Raw genomic sequence first — 20,821 nt, forward strand, 5'->3', positions numbered from 1 at the left:
AAGCTGATAATTGCTTTTCTGGTAGGAGACCGTGAAATATTTGGGATACTGCTGGCAATAGGTCAGTAGTGGATTCTGGAATACCGCGTATTCTAATATTTTGGCAGCGATTTCTATTGTCCTCGACATGAGCCCGCATGAATGCAAAATTATCAGCCAGGTTTTCATAGTCTTTTCTCAGGTCGTTGTGTGCCAGAGAAAGTTCATCATGCTTGGTCTCCAAGAGGTCTGTGCGGCCTCCAATACTAGCAATCTCCTGAGAAAGTGCAGCAGTGGATTTGTGTACTTCCCTCTCTATTTTTTCCACTAATTTGTTAAAAATCAGCGAGAGACTCTCATCTAAGTCCGCCTTAGAGAGGGGGGAGTTGTACTCACGATTTTCCAGACTCTTAGAAGGGTTTGAGACGATTTCACCTTCTCCCCACATGCTGCTGCCAGCGCCATTTTGGGACATCTTCCCGGTTCTTTGCTCCATGTCCAGGAGAAAGTTAGTTAACGAGTGTTGCTGACTGCGTTTGTGCTTTTTCTTTGCGCCAGGCATGCACCCCGTGTTCCCGCAGGGGTGCTGATGATTTTTGTTGCAAAACGAGCGGTATAGCCCTGGGGAAAACGGCCGTTATGTGACCGGGTGCAGCATGGCTGTGACTAGGCACGTCTCAACAGCGTCGCGCTGCGCATGCGCCCCGTGCCTTAAAGTTCTTATAAATGTTAAAGTGAATACACACCTTCACTCCTTTCTGTGATCTTCATAAATAAAGTGATTGAAGCTGTTCAAAAAATATGTGCGCCAAGATCAACCTAAATAGAAAACGATCACTCTAACTGTTAAGTGTTTTTACATTAACCACTTGCTTACTGGGCACATATACCCCCTTCCTGCCCATGCAAAATTTCAGCTTTCAGCGCTGTCACGCTTTGAATGACAATTGCGTGGTCGTGCGATGTGGCTCCCAAACAAAATTGATGTCCTTTTCCCCACAAATAGAGCTTTCTTTTGGTGGTATTTGATCATCTCTGCGGTTTTTATTTTTTGCTCTATAAACAAAAAAAGAGCGACAATTTTGAAAAAATCACAATATTTGTAACTTTTTGCTATAATTTTTTTTCCTCAGTTTAGGCCGATACGTATTCTTCTATATATTTTTGGTGAAAAAAATCGCAATAAGCGTATAGTGGTTGGTTTGCGCAAAAGTTATAGCGCCAACAAAACAGGGGATAGAATTATGAATTTTTTTTTTTTTTTACAAGTAATGGCGTTATCTGCAATTTTTGTCAGGACTGCGATATTTTACGGCGGACACATCGGACGCTTTTGACACATTTTTGGGACCATTCACATTTATACAGCGAACAGTGCTATAAAACTTTACTGTTAACTGTATAAATGTGACTGGCAGGGAAGGGGTTAACACTAGGGGGCAATCAAGGGGTTAATGTGTTCCCTGCTAGGTGATTCTTACTGTGGGGGGAGGTGACCGATGGGTGTCCCTATGTACAAGGGACACACCATCGGTCTCCTCTCCCTGACAGGACGTGGATCTCTGTGTTTACACACAGAAATCCACGTCCCTGGCTCTGTGACTGCCGATCACGGGTACCTGGCGGACATCGTGGCCGCCAGGCATGCGCTTCGTCACCTCAGTGACGAGGCGGGCACGCCGCCGGCGGGGTGCGCGCGCCCTCCAGCGGCCGGAGGCCCGAGGACGTCTATTGACGGCCTCCCGAAGAGCCACCTTGTGGACGTCATTCGTCTATGGCTCGGGTCCCAAGTAGTTAAAATACTGCCACTATTTACATTTTTGGATGATCTGTATACCACGGTCAGTAATAAACTGCAGTTTCTCCAGTGCTGAGAGTTTAGGTAGGAGGCGATTTTCACTGCAGCCTGTATACACTCCCACATGTGTGATGTCAAAATCATGTGACCTGGCTATCTCTGAGAACAAGTAAATGTTCTCTCCAGCATAACAGACACAACTGAGCATGAGCAGGTCAGCTACCCTGCCTGTGTTAGCTGGCCTTCCCCAGATAGACAGTCCAGGAGGGGCAGGATCTTTGCATACAGGATAAAACAGCCTTTTTTACACAATGCAGAATATTAACCCCTTAAGTTCCACAGTAAGTCTAACAAGCATGCTATGTTGCATATACAGACTGATTTTACTTTTGTGGGTTTAGTAACACTTTTATATTGTAAAAAGTCTTAAATCTGTATTTTCTTAAAGTAGGGTCAGTCCAGTCAATACTGCTTGACAGGTTGAACGAAAACTTGTTCTTACTGGACACTATCCCACTGAAGGTATGTAGCAGACTGCCAATTTACTCACCATGCTCAGTCCTGCTATAAGTCACTGATCGCCGCCAGCGAATAAAAAATAAATTGTCGCAATTTTTTTGATTATAGCGCAATAAATAAACACAATGGTGACTAAATACCAGCAAAGAAAGCTCTATTTGTGAGAAAAAAAGGACATAAATGTTATTTATGTACAGCGTTGTATGACTTTGCAACTGTCAGTTAAAGTAACGCCAAAAATGGCCCGGTCATGAAGGTGGGTAAATGTTCCAGAGGTCAAGTGGTTAAAGCACACTGAATGCCAACCAGAGCACCTATAGATAAATAAAATAGTTACATTATAGTCCTGTACGCACTGTTGAGTTGTGTGTTGCTTTGTTGCTTTCTTGGTGCTTCAAAGCATCTCCAAAGTCTCCATAGAAATCTAGCACAGTGCATCCTAGTAGCACCTGCAGCTGTTGAGGGTATATGAGGAAACCAACAAGCGAATCAGAAAGACGTCATCAGCAGTCACTGGTGTGTATGATACTGGGAGTGTCTGCTGCAGACATCACATCTGGTGTGCAGAGTGGAACAGCAGGAAGATAAGGTGGGACTGGACCAGGGTGGAGCAAATAGCAGATGGCACATGTGGTACAAAGTGGAAACACTATAGCGAAAGGGGTGTGGGGACTGGAGTGAGTGGACTGAGCGGCCAAGGATCAGCTGAGCTGGGCGAATGAAGCAGGAGAAACTAACAGATGTCACACATGGTGCACAGCATGGACGCAATATAGCGGAAGGTGAGCAGGTACCAGAGAGAGAGGATAGAGCAGTGGACAATCGACAGAGCTTGGGTACAGTAGTGGGAGAAATTATCAGATGTCACAAGTGGTGCCAAGCACAGGAGCAATATAGTTGGAGGTGATCAGGAACCAGAGAGAGAGAGGATGATCAGCAAACAGGAGTAAAAGCAGAGCTGGGGGTTACGTCTAAATGGGGAAACAGCGATGATGGAAGTTACTACTGTGCGGGGGATCAGCAGAGCTGAGAGAACTACTGAGCCAGGAAGCACAATAACTGCATTTACTACTGAGCAGGAATCAGCAGAACTGGGAGTACTCCTGAGCTGGGGATCTGCTGAGCGGGGGTATTAATAAGTTGGGGATCTGCAGAATGGGGGTAGTAATGAGCTGGACATCTGCTAGGGGTGTTGAAAATAATTACTGAATCAATGCATCACGATGCAGCCCTGAACGATTCTGCATTGATGCAGAGAATGGCTGCATCACGATTGCACAAAGAATGTCATCCCAGTGCGCTGTGCCTTTCCTGGGAGAGCCCAGCCAGCGTACTTAAAAGTTTAAAAAAAATCACTGCCAGCCCGTTTTTATGAACCACTCTACACTGTGTAGGTCTTAGTGTAAACACCTTATCTCTGATCTTTTATGGCCAGTCACATGACCTCCGGACGCTCTCCTCCAATGTAGTGGCTACAGTAGGAGGGGCCAAGATCCCCTCTGACGTCACCCAGGGAGGTCACGTGACCAGCCACGTAGGAGATGAAAAGATGTAGGGTAGTTTAACAACCTTGTTCCATAACTTTTTATTTACAACAAGAATACATTATCACATCAAGGGTGTGTGATGCAATTATTTGGCTTAGTTATAGCCATCTTGGTTCGAAATTCACCAATTTAACTAGCCATTTGTATTTGAATTGACAGTGTAGGAGCCAATTTAGTTTGTTTGGATCGGTACTCTGTCCTTCCACCCCAAGAATCATCTCAGCCTCTCTGGCACACCTAGCAATACTGTTAGTGGAATACTACAATAAATGGCACACAGACACAGTTCAAACTGAAATCAACCTTCACTGTTTTTCTTACTCAAGCAAGAGAGCGTAAGTGAGTGTCAGTCAGCCGAATCCTGGGAGAAGGCAGCCCAAAACTTGTTTGAATTAACTCTAGGCAAATTAATAAGTACAGGTAGCAATAACAAATAAATAACAATAGCACTCAGGGTAACAGAGCAATAATAGTGAGTTTGAAGAAACTTAACTGACGTAACTACCAATAAAGGGGGAGACGGGTCTGCCTACAGTAACACTATTCCTAATGAGAGGTTTAGCTGTGTAATAACCAGTGACGTTTCCCTTTAAAGCGACAAAAGAGTAGTCGTTTTTGAATGTAAGGCCTTGGACTTGTCTTCTCCGGCAGCTGGAGCTCAGAAAGGACAAAGAATCCTCACATTGTAACAAAAGGGAATCAGTAATCAGCATAAAGAGATTTGATGTGGCAAGTGACAGGTCCTCTTGGCAATCCGGAACTATGATGTCTGCATGCAGAGTTTAAAAGTGGATAGTGCATCTTGAAATTGGGCAGGTGCCCTCTCACCAGTCCTGTGACCAAGGCAGAAAGAACGATGTTCTGGCCAATTGGTTCTTTTGGCGGCCCACCTGGCCACCTTGCAACCAAAGGGCCTATTATCCTCAAACATCTGGAGATGTGATGGAGGTCTCCCTCTGTTGGAACGCCCATCCCCGAATGACTCTGGAACCGTGGCAGGATGGTCACCCCAGTGGTTGACAGCAGCCTCTCTCATCCCATCCATACTTCTTCTGCCTCATGGTCATCTTCCCTTCTCCCAGGCAGCCTCTGCACTGTCTCTCCCCCTGTCCAAAGAGCATGTTGGCCTTTTTAGTTCCTTTCCCATACAAAGCTATGGTAACCATTCTGGTTGGGGACTACATGTCCCAGAATCACTTGCAGCTTCCCTTCTATGTGAGAAGTCCCTGTGATTGGCTTCTTTCGATTGCCAATAAGGCCCCGTACACACGGTCAGTTTGGTCCGATGAGAATGAACCGAAGTTCATTTTCATCGGACCAAACCGACCGCGTGTATAGGCTATCGGTCTGGTTTTCTTCGGTCCAAAATTTCTAAACATGCTTCAAAACCGAACCGATGGACCGCTGCCCGATTGGACCAAACCGATGGTTAGTACAGAAAAGCATCGGTTCAAAACCTGCGCATGCTCAGAATCAAGTCGACGCATGCTTGGAAGCATTGAACTTCGTTTTTTTTCAGCGCGTCGTGTGTTTTACGTCACCGCGTTCTGACCTGATCGGATTTTGAACTGATGGTGTGTACACACATCAGACCATCAGGCCACTTCAGAGGTGAACCGATGAAAGCGGTCCGACGGGCCAGTCTCATCGGTTTGGTCCGACCGTGTGTACGCGGCCTAAGGGTACAGGAGAGGGAGCAGACGGGCAGCCTGGCTGTGTGAGCGCCGTTCGCATTAACACTTGAGTCAGCGTGGAGACAAAGGGGGGAGAAATCCCCCGCAGACACTGAAAGGCTCTTTGTCTCCTTTCCCAGGAGAGCCTGCGCACAATCCCGCCAGTGGCATGCAGGCCTGTGGGGCACCCGCTACACCAGCATGGTGGAATCATTTTAATGATATTTTCAGTAGAGCTGGCCCTTAACATTGTAATGCTTCAAAGGTATGAGGCAATTATAATATTGTATTAATAACGTGTCAGTTGTGGGATTACATGAGCTTTTTCTACTATATGAAATCCTGACTTTTTTTAGATAGGATAGATTTCTATGTTAATTCAAAGCACATTGAATCACATTCTATGAAACATAGCCCCCCAAAAAATAAGTTCCATACAAAGAAAAAAAGGTCGTTGCATGTGGTTACCTTTGGATAGTATACTACAAATAAGTAAAGTTTTCCTAATATCTCTTTTTTTTTCCTTTACAGTTATCCTGGTGGTGGTGTTTGGGCTCTGCTGGGCTCCTTTCCACACTGAACGACTGATGTGGAGCTTTATTAATAACTGGACAGGTGAAATGCATCAAATGTTCAGCTTTGTCCATGTTATCTCCGGAGTATTTTTTTATCTCAGTTCTGCAGTCAACCCAATCCTGTACAACTTACTCTCTACTCGTTTCCGTGAGATGTTTAAAGAGGTTATGTGCCACGGAAGGAAGAAGAGGCTTGGTTCTCGGAGGTCTTCCCCCAGTGTTACACGTGTCACCACACGAAGCACAGTTTGTGAGCATGTCCCAGGAAATGGACTTCCCTTCGCTGAGGTGGATGAATTTGATGTATATGAAGAATGTGGACAAAAATGACATCTTATTTTTGATCTCCTCTATCCAGAACTGTCATTTTTATTTTGCACTGGATTGTGAACGCTAATGCATCTGCTATCATTGCAGACTTCTGTTGTACTTACACAGAAATATCCAACTCAGTGGAACCACGAAACACGTAACAAAATGTTTCTCAGAAGACGCAATGTCTGGTAGTATAGTGGTCAAGACCACTTCCTTTGACTACTGCATAGAATAAAAATAGCTTTTTATGACAAGAGAACTGTGTAGGTTACTCCACACTGTCTTCTAAAAATTACAAGAAACTTATAGCTGATCAGGGATGTTATATATAGAAATAGGGGGATCGGAGACCTTAGATTTATCACTTATTCACTACAGTGCTGTCCCTACAACCTGCTCTGTCTCACAATAGAATGTAATAAGAAGTGGAATAGGCTGGGGCCTGCATTCCAGAAACAGAAACAAGACAGGTTAATAATGTGTATGCACTGCAACCTCTCACGTAGCCAATAATTTACTCAATTATAGCCTCATATAAGTAAAACAAGATGACAAGATTGTATGGTATGAAATAGAAGAATTTCTTATTAAAGAGCCACTGAACCTAAAATAATGAAGTTCTATAAAAATAATGAAAAGGAAACATTTCTATATATAAAAGACAAAATTGTTTCTAATAAACTTCTTGAATGTATATATATCTACATTTTTAACAAAATTACTTTATAAACTCTCTAGAAGCACTAATGGAAGAATCAGAATCAATTTTTTTAAATTTGTTTTAGACATGATTTGATAGGGCTCATTCATACAAGTGGGGTGGTTTTCAAGGTAGTAAGACCTTAAAGCGGGGGTTCACCTGAAAAAAAAATGTTTAACATTAGATTGAGGCTACTTGTGGGAAGCACAATCGGGTGTTTTTTTTTTAATCAATGCAGTACATACCATTTTAGAGATAGATGTTCTCCGCGGCTTCCGGGTATGGTCTGCGGGACTGGGCGTTCCTATTTGATTGACAGCCTTCCGACCGTCGCATACAGCGCGTCACGAGTTGCCGAAAGAAGCCGAACGTCGGTGCGGCTCTATACGGCGCCTGCGCACCGACGTTCGGCTACTTTCAGCAACTCGTGACGCGCTGTATGCGACGGTCGGAAGGCTGTCAATCAAATAGGAACGCCCAGTCCCGCAGACCATACCCGGAAGCCGCGGAGAACATCTATCTCTAAAACGGTATGTACTGCATTGATTTAAAAAAAAAACACCCGATTGTGCTTCCCACAATTAGCCTCAATCTAATGTTAAAATTTTGTTTTTCGGGTGAACCTCCGCTTTAAGATAATGCCAATCCTGATATTTTCCATACTGAGAAGGTGTTAAAAATGACAGCATTAAAAAATAATTAATAACATTCCTATTAAAATCTTTGAAAAGCATTATTAGAAGGATGCCCTTCACTGCAGTGGGAGACCACCAAAAATCCAAGCTTAGCTTTTCCAGCATGGTAACCTAAATGAAACCCACAGCCTAGAAGTCTGACATTGGCAGAGATGAATGTTTATTCATATGTGTCGCTGTAAAATTGGCCATACACCTAGGGATGCAGCAGCAGGGGCGGACTGACCATTCAGTCACTCGGGCACTGCCCGAGGGCCCCATGACACTAGGGGGCCCCATCAGGGTTGCAAGGCTCAGTAAAACCAGGGACAGTATGTAAAAATCTTAGTTTTTTTTACATCTGTCCCTGATATGTCCGAAACCAACATGCTTTTGATGTGAAAATCCCGAGATTTTAGCTGCCCCACCACTGCACTGCCTCCTGGCGTGGTGGCCATCTGTAAGCCCAGGTGCCCCATAATCTTCTATTGCCCGTGGGCCCCATGAGTTGTTAGTCCACCGCTGTGCAGCAGACACAAACCAACCTTTAGCAAAGCAAATCATCTAAAAACTGCAACGTGGCTCTTCCAGCCTAGTTTCTGTCAATTCATAAGGAAGTGGGGAAAATGTGAATAGAGCAGATGCTCCTACCACTATGTATCTTGGGAAAAAACAGTAGCAATTGAAACACATTTTTGGCCAGCTATCATCTGTCACTATAGAGGTGACATGTCTTCATTCAAGCATTGGATGACTGTCATTTCATATCTATGGGCTGCTAATTGTTGATCTGTACATTTTTCTCCTATTGGTTGGTAAAAGGATTCCAAGACCTGCTGTTAAAATTCCCATGTGACTGCAATGGCCATGGTCCCAGACACCTTCAAAAACCTGGTGGGGAATTCAACTTTTCCAGAACCAATTAAAAGCAGAGTAACAGATTTTATATACTGAAAATTACTATAAGGTCATACTTAGTTTCATAGTAGGTGAAAGATAGACTACTGATCAACTTGTATATACAGGGAGTACAGAATTATTAGGCAAGTTGTATTTTTGAGGATTCATTTTATTATTGAACAACAACCATGTTCTCAATGAACCCAAAAAACTCATTAATATCAAAGCTGAATATTTTTGGAAGTAGTTTTTAGTTTGTTTTTAGTTTTAGCTATTTTAGGGGGATATCTGTGTGTGCAGGTGACTATTACTGTGCATAATTATTAGGCAACTTAACAAAAAAAAATATATACCCATTTCAATTATTTATTTTTACCAGTGAAACCAATATAACATCTCAACATTCACAAATATAAATTTCTGACATTCAAAAACAAAACAAAAACAAATCAGTGACCAATATAGCCACCTTTCTTTGCAAGGACACTCAAAAGCCTGCCATCCATGGATTCTGTCAGTGTTTTGATCTGTTCACCATCAACATTGCGTGCAGCAGCAACCGCAGCCTCCCAGACACTGTTCAGAGAGGTGTACTGTTTTCCCTCCTTGTAAATCTCACATTTGATGATGAACCACAGGTTCTCAATGGGGTTCAGATCAGGTGAACAAGGAGGCCATGTCATTAGTTTTTCTTCTTTTATACCCTTTCTTGCCAGCCACGCTGTGGAGTACTTGGACACGTGTGATGGAGCATTGTCCTGCATGAAAATCATGTTTTTCTTGAAGGATGCAGACTTCTTCCTGTACCACTGCTTGAAGAAGGTGTCTTCCAGAAACTGGCAGTAGGACTGGGAGTTGAGCTTGACTCCATCCTCAACCCGAAAAGGCCCCACAAGCTCATCTTTGATGATACCAGCCCAAACCAGTACTCCACCTCCACCTTGCTGGCGTCTGAGTCGGACTGGAGCTCTCTGCCCTTTATCAATCCAGCCACAGGCCCATCCATCTGGCCCATCAAGACTCACTCTCATTTCATCAGTCCATAAAACCTTAGAAAAATCAGTCTTGAGATATTTCTTGGCCCAGTCTTGACGTTTCAGCTTGTGTGTCTTGTTCAGTGGTGGTCGTCTTTCAGCCTTTCTTACCTTGGCCATGTCTCTGAGTATTGCACACCTTGTGCTTTTGGGCACTCCAGTGATGTTGCAGCTCTGAAATACGGCCAAACTGGTGGCAAGTGGCATCTTGGCAGCTACACGCTTGACTTTTCTCAGTTCATGGGCAGTTATTTTGCGCCTTGGTTTTTCCACACGCTTCTTGCGACCCTGTTGACTATTTTGAATGAAACTCTTGATTGTTCGATGATTACGCTTCAGAAGCTTTGCAATTTTAAGAGTGCTGCATCCCTCTGCAAGATATCTCACTATTTTTGACTTTTCTGAGCCTGCCAAGTCCTTCTTTTGACCCATTTTGCCAAAGGAAAGGAAGTTGACTAATAATTATGCACACCTGATATAGGGTGTTGATGTCATTAGACCACACACCTTCTCATTACAGAGATGCACATCACCTAATATGCTTAATTGGTAGTAGGCTTTCGAGCCTATACAGCTTGGAGTAAGACAACATGCATAAAGAGGATGATGTGGTCAAAATACTAATTTGCCTAATAATTCTGCACTCCCTGTATATTCTTTCCCCATACGGTGTTAAAACATGTAAGTAATCATATTTTCATAGTAGGAAGCTCTGTGGGAATAAGCTAGTAGTTTTGCGCTAATTGCTACATACAAGTAAAAGTCTAATCCTAGTTTTTATCTACTATTACTTTTTTTATATTACACAAGTAGCCGTGTATATAGTAGTATTCTATAGTAGTCCACATTATTACCATTTATTGTAATTTCCTGGTTGTATTGTAGTTGTAAAGTGTGTACTGTGAAGATTTTATGCAAATTGCCTCCTACAAAGCAGGACGCCCTCAAAATTAAAGCCCAGATAAGAATTCCCTTTACAGTGGAACCTTGGATTGCGAGTAACGCGGTTAACAAGTGTTTCGCAATACGAGCACTGTATTTTGTAAAATCCTAACTCGGTTTGCAAGTGTTGTCTCGCAAAACGAGCAGGATTCAGGCCAAAGCGGTGTGCAGTACCGCGTTTGGCCTGAGGTGGGGGGCGCCATTCGGAGCCTTTTAGAAAGACTCAGAAATACTACATTTCCGAGCCTTTCCGAGGTTTGCCGAGATCAGCCAAACTGTCCTCGGGCCTTTCGGGCTGTTTCAGAGGCTCTCCGGCACCCCCGCCTCTGGCCACATGCGGTATTGCATGCCATTGAAGTCAATGCAGAACAAATGATTTTCGTTTCCATTGACTTCAAAGGTGAAACTCGCTTTAATATGCAAGTACTTTGGATTACGAGCATTCTCCTGGAATGGATTATGCTCGTAATCCGAGGTTCCACTGTATTCCTAAAAAACACACAATATAAGCTTGAAAGTCATTAGATTCTAATGTAAATGACTCTCTAATCTGAAATGACAATTATGTTTTCTGTCTCGAAGGAGAAGAACTCAGACACTCAAAGACTATGTCTGTACCTAAATATTCCCATGTGTGACTACATTCTGATTTATGTACATTTAAGTAGAAATTGTTTTAAACATGCACTTCCACTTAGAAGTAGCTTTTTAAAACCACTAATTAGCAAGTATAGTTGTAAACAAAACTCTTCCTTTTAGCGCTGTAGCATGACATGCAGACATAAGAATGAAGGACCGAAGGGTCTTATAACTGTATAAAGTAATGAGGATCTCATGCATGACCATGCATAGAGGTAGTGGTCAAAAGCTGTTGTGGTTGTAAATGTGTGATACGGCAAAAATTTGCTGAAGGGCACCTAATATAAGTCCTGATCTGTTTCTGAGAATAATGAGGAAGCCCCATCTTATCCTCCAATATCAGTCAGCAGAAATCACATTATACCTGCTGTGACAAGGCAAGTCTGCAATTTCTGTCTGGTACAGCAATCTGGTCCATTGCTTTCATAGCATAAAATATTGTCTGACATGTCATCTATTATTTTCAAAAAGAAAAGCTAGAGCTAGAAAAAAAACTTTCTTCAAAGTGGCATTGTTTTGCTATTTTGCCATTTGTTTCACAATTTTTCACCAATCTGTTGACTTCATTTTAAATAGGACCTGAACTGTAAAAGCTATGCTGAAAATAAAGGCCTGTCGTCTCCTTGCAGGTGATCTTTCTTCATTCCTGACCATGCCTTGTTCTGCACTGTCTCGGTATATAGGCAGCCATCTTGGTAGAGGCAAGGTCTTTCTTTCTCATGTTAGAGACTCCAGACAACAATAATAGTAACCCAGGATAACTTGCCACAAATTTGTGGCAATGTTAAATTGTAATGCCCCGTACACACGATCGGTTTTCTCGTCGGAAAAAAGTTTGATGGTTTTCCCAACGGAATTCCTCTCAAGCCTGCCTTGCATACACATGGCCTCACAAAAGTTTGGTGAACTTTTGACAGCCAAGAACGCAGTGATGTAAAAGACTACAACACGCCAAGAAAATTAAGTTCAATGCTTCGGAGCATGCATCGAATTGTTTCCGAGCATGCGTAAGAATTTTGTGCGTTGGGATTTGTACACACGATCAAAAATTCCAATCAGTTTTTTTCCTGATGGGGAAAAAAGAGATCCTGCTCTCTATCTTTTTCCAGCAGTTTTTCCATTGTTACATAGTCAGGTTGAAAAAAGACACAAGTCCATCCAGTCCAACCACAAAAAAAATAAAAATAAACAAACAAAATACAATCCCATACACCCAACTCCATACCCACAGTTGATCCAGAGGAAGGCAAGAAACCCCAGCAGAGCATGATCCAATTTGCTACAGCAGGGGAAAAAATTATTTCCTGATCCCCCGAGAGGCAATCGGATTTACCCTGAACCAACTTTACCTACAAATCTTAGTACTCAGTTATATTCTGTACATTTAGGAAAGTATCCATACCTTTCTTTAAAGCAATCTACTGAGCTGGCCAGAACCACCTCTGGAGGGAGTCTGTTCCACATTTTCACAGCTCTTACTGTGAAGAAACCTTTCCGTATTTGGAGGTGAAATCTTTTCCTCTAGACTTAAAGAGTGCCCCCTTGTCCTCAGTGTTGACCATAAAGTGAATAACTCAACACCAAGTTCACTATATGGACCCATTATATATTTGTACATGTGGATCATATCCCCCCTAATTCTCCTCTTCTCAAGAGTGAATAGATTTAGTTCTTCTAATCTTTCCTCATAGCTGAGCTCCTCCATGCCTCTTATCAGTTTGGTTGCCCCTTCTCTGCACTTTCTCCAGTTCTCCGATATCCTTTTTGAGAACTGGTGCCCAAAACTACACTGCATATTTCAGATGAGGTCTTACTAATGATTTGTACCGGGGCAAAATTATATCACTCTCTCTGGAGTCCATACCTCTCTTAATACAAGAAAGGACTTGGAAACCGCAGCTTGGCATTGCATGTTATTATTGAGTTTATGATCAACTAAAACCCCCAGATCCTTTTCCACTACGGATCCCCCCAGTTGTACTCCCCCTAGTATGTATAACGCATGCATATTCTTAGCCCCCAAGTGCAGAACTTTACATTTATCAACATTTATCAACATTAAACCTCATCTGCCACTTAGTCGCCCAATTAGACAGAGCATTGAGGTTGGCTTGTAAATTGGCGACATCCTGTAAAGACGTTATTCCACTGTATAGCTTGGTGTCATCTGCAAAGACAGAAATGTTACTTTTCATCTCCCGACCAAAAGCTCTCATCAGACATTTTCCAACAGGAAAACTGATCGTGTGTACAGGGCATAAGTCTGTTAACTTCCTGCACATTTTCACTGGCAAGTTGTACACTTGCAGAGCACTTGAAGCACTAGTTTTAGCTGACACTTTTCCAATTTGTAGCAAATTTACTTGGCAAGTCTCTAGCAAGAGCAAAGTTGCAGTGGTGAGTCTACAGCAAGAGCTCTGAAAGTCTACAACATGAAAATTTTGCCACAGTGACCCCTGTGGTGGGATGACTATTGCACAACATAACTGAACCAGAACTTGCAGCAGACTTGCAAATAGACTTGATCTGGAGTCATGCAATGCGGACTTGCTGCAATTGTGCAACAAGCTTGTGAAACCTGGCAAGTCTAACAATAGCTTAGGAAGTCATTTTCAAACTTGTGGCACAATTGCTTACTATCTGGGAAGCAGAACAGTAATGATCTCACCAACTCTTATGCCCTATACACACGATAGGTTAGTCTGATGAAAACGGTCTGATGGATTTTTCCATCAGTTATCTGATGAAGCTGACTGATGATCAGTCGTGCCTACACACCATCAGTTAAAAAAACGATTGTGTCAGAACGCGGTGACGTAAAACACAACGACGTGCTGAAAAAAATGAAGTTCAATACTTCCAAGCATGCGTCGACTTGATTCTGAGCATGCCTGGATTTTTAGCCGATGGATGTACCTACAGACGATCGTTTTTTTCTATAGGTTTTTTATCCATCAGATAATTTTAAAGCAAGTTCCTATTTTTTTAACCTTTGGATAAATTACCGATGGGGCCTATACATGATCGGTTTGGTCTGGTAAAAACGGTCCATCTGACCGTTTTCATCAGACTAACCTATCTTGTGTACAGGGCATTACTCCAAATCTCTTGAGACTAGCAGTCAGAGGCAGCAGAGCCTTAATATCATACTGCAGATATATAGCTATGGGGCTGTAAGTGCAGGAGTGCCCAGGCACCCTAACATACCAGGAAGTCAGGAGGAATTAAAACAAAATAAAAAAAATTCAGAGTAATGATTAGGCACAAATAAAAAATTTAGGTGCTCCCTTTACAATAGCAAAACTTCACTTTATGAGTTCAAGTCCACATCCTGCAGTTTCGAGCTTTTATAAACTTGGCAACAAAAGGGCGACACTGAGAAAGTGCAGGAAACAAACGCAATTATTTACTGGTAGTTTCCATTCTGATAGCTTGATATATTTGTTGAAAACACTATACTTGTAAATAATAAAACATTATTATTAATAATATGCCATTGTTAATAAATTGATAATATTTTAGGTTTATTGGCACTTTAACAAAGTCCACAGGATTTACGTGTAAATTAATTGAGCTTACATAGTCCGGAGCAGCAGTGTCACACATGATTTATTGCAGGATATATTTTAAAACTAGTTTATCTTCTCTTTACAGGAGACATTTTTATAAAAGCACAGTAACAAAAAACTAGGTGATTTATAACCAGTTGCATTTTATTCTTTGCTCATTATGCAGTAATTTATCAAGGTGTATGAATAACAGTGTAAAGTTATGTATGTATTTCTGTGTAATGTATGTATATAATGTTGACACATATTTAAAACAGTGTAATCATGTACACACATTCTGTATATAGAAAAGTGATTCTTTAATTTATGCTGGTTGTTATATGAATGAAGACATCTTTGAAAACTTATTTTTATTATTTTATGTATAAAAATATTGTTTTGTGGCAGAAAATGTTTGTAGCACGGAAAACAAACCCTTGCTGTTCTACAGATGTTACCACTTCCCAATGACACAATTGCATTGGAAAGTGCATTATGAGCACTGGGCTGGCCTATTTGCAGTAGTGATGATATGAACCTTTTTTGTAACGCTTATTTCTTCAATTATTGGCTATGTAGAATTAATAATACAACCACTGGAAGCAGCAGCCAAACAAAACATTTATCCTGAAACATAACTGCGTAGCAGCAATGTTAAAGTGCAATATTATTTCATTGTTATTGTAATGTTGTTAGCACTAACATAGGTGACACTCATGGATTCGGTCCAACAAGTTTGCAGGTTTCCATAAGCAATAGGGAAATTGAATCTTTCTTTTATTGACTTCACTTTTGACAGCTGACTGGGTTGTTCTGTCCTAAATAATGGTCTTTATATCTATTAAAAAAATACTCAGAAATAGCTGGTCTGAATGGTTCTGCCAGTTTAAGGTTCAAGAGGGAACACCAAAGTTCTGTTTCCTGATTAAAATGGTTGTAAACTCATTTTTATATTTTTATGCTACAGGTAAGCCCATATTAAGTCTTACCTGTAGCTACCCTGGATATCCCCCTGTGTCTGCATGTGCCGAAGTGATCGCCGTGCCGTTGAATCAGTTAGATGTGCCGTTGCCGGTGGCTCCCGCACTCATACGCGGGAGTGACATCATCGCGACTCCGGCCAATAACAGTGCCGGATCTGTGATACCCGGAAGTAAGCTCCGGGAGAGATGTCCGCGGCCAGGGGGGGGGGGGGGGTCGAGGACGGCTTTGGAGGCTTCGATCTAAGGTAAGTAATACATAATAAGCTAGTATGCTATGCATACTAGCTCATTATGCCTTTGTCTTGCAGGTTTATTTATTTGTAAGGGTTTACAACCACTTTAAGGGCTCTTTCACACTGAGCGCCCGTACAGGTCCGTCTGTCAGTTTTTTTTGCGGACCTGAACGGGCGCTCCGTGCTCCTCTATGGAGCCGCGGATGTCAGCGGTGACATGCCCGCTGACATCCGACCCGCTCCGATCGGCCAAAGTGTGACGGAGGAAAAACCTACTTTTCCTTCCGTCTGGCGGATCGGATGAACACGGACATACGGTCCGTGTTCATCCGATCCCTCCATAGGGGGGAGCGGAGAAAAGACAGGGCGGTCCCTGCACAGTGTGCGGGGACCACCCTGTCATCCGCCGGCTCATCGGGGATCAACAGAGCGATCCCCGCTGAGCAAGCAGAGGTGCCCGGGGCGGATCATTACTGATCCGCCCAGTGTGAAAGAGGCCTAAGAGCAATGGCTTTCTACAGTATCTAGGGTCAGCTTTTTCTCTTTAATTTTGAATCTCCATAAACAAATTTTTTTGTAGTTACTTATCATGTACTTAGACACCTTATAAGAGGTTATCTTATTTAAAGAGATTGTGAAGTGTTTTTAAATGTCTATTATGGTCAGAACTAAAAAAATAAAAAATAAAACATATAGTTTATATTGGGTAATTATGAAATACTGAATGTAATTTTTTGTATTCTCTTTTTGGGTCACCAGATGGAACTGTAGTCTCTTTTTCACAGGTTTATCAGACACTGCTTAGCCCTTCTAAAGTAAAAGCCTGTTTTATTTAAATCCTAAAAGATCATCCTGAAATGTACATGAGTTGGAGAAGTGACCTTATCAGACAGCACTGCTCAAATTTTCATTCAGACAAAGCCACACTTGAGGCAGGGAGCCATTGCTGCATTGTCTCTGAAGATATCCCATAGTGATCTGGAAATCCTTTGTCATGTGTTGACTGTTTATTTCTAAAATAAAAATTGTATACTTATGGTGGAAAACAAATATTAGACATCAGTTTAGCAGTTTATAAACTTTTAGAAATGGAAAAAAAAAACTGACCCAAAACCATTATAGTCAACCTATAGACAAACAGTACATTTAAATCAAAAATGTTGGCATGTACTTTCAATGCTTATGTTTAAAAGTGATTTCCTTGTATATAGTGTACTAGCAGATTGTTAAGAATTGGAATCTACAATGTTTATCTACTTTTAAAATACTGCTGTTTGTGGGACAGATTTTTTGCCCACTAATACACACAGTCGGAATTTTCGATGAAAAAAGTCAGACAAAAATTTTTCATCGGATATTCCCACCGTCTATGCCCCATCAGACTTTTTCCGTCGGAAATTCCGACAGACTTAGAAAGAGAACACGTGTATCACCTCTAAATTAGATTATATTTTTTTATAACAAACAATAGGCAAGTGACATTTCCACACCAATAAACTGACTGGTGAAATGATGCTGAACATTCGCTATTCACTTGCATCTGGGAGCCAAAGGGCTTATCTGTCCATTTGCAAGTTTTTTATGTACTAGTTTGCTTTAAAGAGAACCTAAGCTGTCCTGACCAAAAAGGCAAACGGCGGGCAAAGGACTACTCATCAAAGTTGGGCTCCCTGTAGCTCATCGTTTTCTCAATACTGACTTACCATGTCCTGTTGCACATGTGTTTCTTTGTGGTCCTGGACATCTTGGTAGAGGCAAGACTTTGCTTCCTCATGTATGAGCTGCCCTTCTGATGACTGGTGATCCAATTACTGGTGGAGGAATATTTAAAAAACAGCAAGAGAAGCGCAAATAGCAGAAGTAGGAAGGTCCTTGCATTGCAGGTCCCCATGTACAGCTTCCTCCTTAGCAAGAAGTACAATGAACAGCAAAATGTTTCCTTAACCACTTGCCGACCGCGCTAAAGCCAAATGACGGCTACAGCGTGGGTGGCTAGTTCTCAAATGGCAGCCTCCCGTGATTGTGCCTGCCGGGCACCCAATGTGCGGCGTGGGTGATGCATTCTGTGATCACAGTGCCTGGAGGATTTGTGGCTGTTTACCACATGATCAGCTGTGTCCAATCACAGCTGATCGCAGATGTAAATATAGGTCGGTTATTATCACTCTTTTCCTCATGCTAACAGCATGAGGAGAAGAGAAGAGAGCTAATAATCAGTGTCCCAATTATTAGTGCAGTCCCGACAGTGCCCACCAGTGCTCATCAGTGCTGCCAATCAGTGCCCACCAGTGCTGCCAATAAGTGCTCATCAGTGCTGCCAATCAGTACCTATCAGTGTCTCCTCATCAGTGTCACCTACCAGTGCCCATCATTGCCACCTATCAGTGCTGCCTATCAGTTCAGCCTCATCAGTGCCCACTAGTGCCTCTTTATCAGTGCCCATCAGTGCAGCCTCTTCAGCGCACATCAGTGAAGGAGAAAAATTACATGTTTGCAAAATTGTATAACACACTATAAAAAAGTTTAGTTTTTTTTTCAACAATTTTGGTTTATTTGTTTGTTTTTTTGCAAAAAATAATAAAAACCCAGTGGTGATTAAATACCACCAAAATAAAGCTCTATTTGTGTAAAAAAAAAGGATAAAAATCTTGTTTGGGTAAAGTGTTTCGTGACCGCGCAATTGTCATTCAAAGTGTGACAGCGCTGAAAGCTGAAAATTGGCCTGTTTAGAAGGGGAGTAAAAGTGCCCAGTAGGCATGTGGTTAGATAGAAAGATAGAAAATCAAAGCTTTTAAATTCAGCTCCACTTAAAAAAAAAGATCGGTACTACTAAAACGCTACCCCGTAAGAGCTACCAATTAGGATGGGTCCTCTGTTCTTTGCCTTTTCCTTTTCCAAAAACCTCAGCCCCTGTAGCACACATTATCACAGGAAACCACTGAAAGTAATACTTAGTACACAGTAGTAACCCTACATTCACCTGCCACTGTATTAGGTACACCTTGCTAGTACCGGGTTGGAACCCCTTTTTCCTTCAGAACTGCCTTAATTATTCATGGCATAGATTCAACAAGGTGTTGTAAACATTCCTCATGACATGACAGCATCACACAGTTGCTGCAGATTTGTCGGCTGCACATCCATGATGCAAATCTTCCGTTCAACCACATTCCAAAGGTGCTCTATTGGATTGAGATCTGGTGACTGTGGAGGCCAATGGAGAACAGTGAATTTATTGTAATATTCAAGAAACCCCCAAAAAATATATATTTTTAAAATAACAAACATGTTATACTTACCTCCACTGTGCAGTTTGTTTTGCACACAGTGGCCCCGATCCTCGTCTTCTGGGGTCCCTCTGCGGCTGTCTCGCCTCCTCCCCGCAACAACTTCACACAGATATGCGAGCGAGCTTGCATAGTGTGGTGCTGTTGCGGGCGCGCTCCTGTATCACTCGGCACCGCCCTCCGGTGCGCCGCGTCATAGGATGTGATTAACAGCGGCGCCAGCCAATGGCTGTGCTGATTTCAATCCATCCACTGCAGCCAATCAACGGCCAAGCTTCGACTCGAGGAGGATGACGGGGGTGAGCGCAGGACTTTCTAAGGGTCAGGTAGGTAAAACGGGGGCTCAGGGGGGGGGCAGCATCATCTGATGTTTTTTTACCTTTACAACCCCTTTAACCTGCCTGGCGGTATTCCCGAGCGTGACTCGGGGTGGGTTTTTCATGTTGCGACCGGTAACCCCGAGTCACGCTCGGGCTAGCTATGCAGAGCCTGCAGCGTGCGCTGGCTTACCTTGTCCTGGATCCAGCGATGTCACCACGCTGTGTGAGCGAGCGGGACCTCGCTCGATTCATACAGCGTTCTCCTGTGCCACCGATCTCCGTTCCCTGCGACGTTACGACGCACGGGAGCGGAGAACGGCGCCAAATTCAAAAACGTAAACAAACACTATACATACAGTATCTAATAGGCATCCCGGGTATGACCTTTTTAAAAATAAGATTACAGTATACTGTAATCTTATAGATTACAGTACTGTATGTAAAAAAAAACACACCCCCCTTGTCCCTAGTGGTCTGCCCAGTGCCCTACATGTTCTTTCTCCCTGCAAACTGTAGATTGTCCATAGCAACCAAAAGTGTCCCTTTATGTCAAAAATAGTTTTAGATCAGCTAAAAAACAGCGATAATAAATTATAATCACTTGCAGAATTGTGCGATAGCGATTTGTGGGAAAATTTGTCATAAAAAAAAAAAAATAATGACAGCGACAATTTTGCAACTGAGAAAATGTCAGTGATTTTGATTTGATTACGTTATCGAATAATTTTTATTAGAATTATATTATTATTTGTTATAATTATTTATAATTATTTATTATATTATAATTTATAATTTTGTTTTTTAAAAAGGTCATACCCGGGATGCCTATTAGATTCTTGTTTGGTCAGATTTAAGTGAGTTATTCCTAAGAATTACAGGCCTACAATATAAAACGCCAAATTTCCTTGCAAATAATTGTACCGCTTTTGGTACGTAATTCCAGACAGAATCATACCGCCAGGGAGGTTAAGCTTTGTGACATGGTGCATTATCCTACTGGATGTAGCCATCAAAATATGGGTACACTGTAGTCATAAAGGGATGGACATGGTCAGCGACAATACTCAGGTAGGCCACAGCATATAAATGATGCTCAATTGGTACTAAGGGGCCCAAAGTGTGCCAAGAAAATATCCCCCACACCATTACACCACC

The 20,821-nt window shown here is 42.2% G+C and overlaps 1 protein-coding gene across 1 annotated transcript in view; it reads left to right on the top strand.

The window, feature by feature from the left end:
- NMUR1 (neuromedin U receptor 1) overlaps nucleotides 1–7,104 on the top strand; it is a 135,146-nt gene extending 128,042 nt beyond the window's left edge. Inside the window, exon 4 of the mRNA XM_040349701.1 lies at nucleotides 6,048–7,104. Within this exon, the coding sequence (XP_040205635.1) occupies nucleotides 6,048–6,421 (374 nt within the window). The 3' untranslated portion in view covers nucleotides 6,422–7,104. The remainder of the gene's footprint in view (nucleotides 1–6,047) is intronic.
- Nucleotides 7,105–20,821: the final 13,717 nt, after the last annotated feature.

Source organism: Rana temporaria, chromosome 4 (genome assembly GCF_905171775.1).
Source record: "Rana temporaria chromosome 4, aRanTem1.1, whole genome shotgun sequence".
NCBI classification, from domain to species: Eukaryota; Metazoa; Chordata; class Amphibia; order Anura; family Ranidae; genus Rana; species Rana temporaria.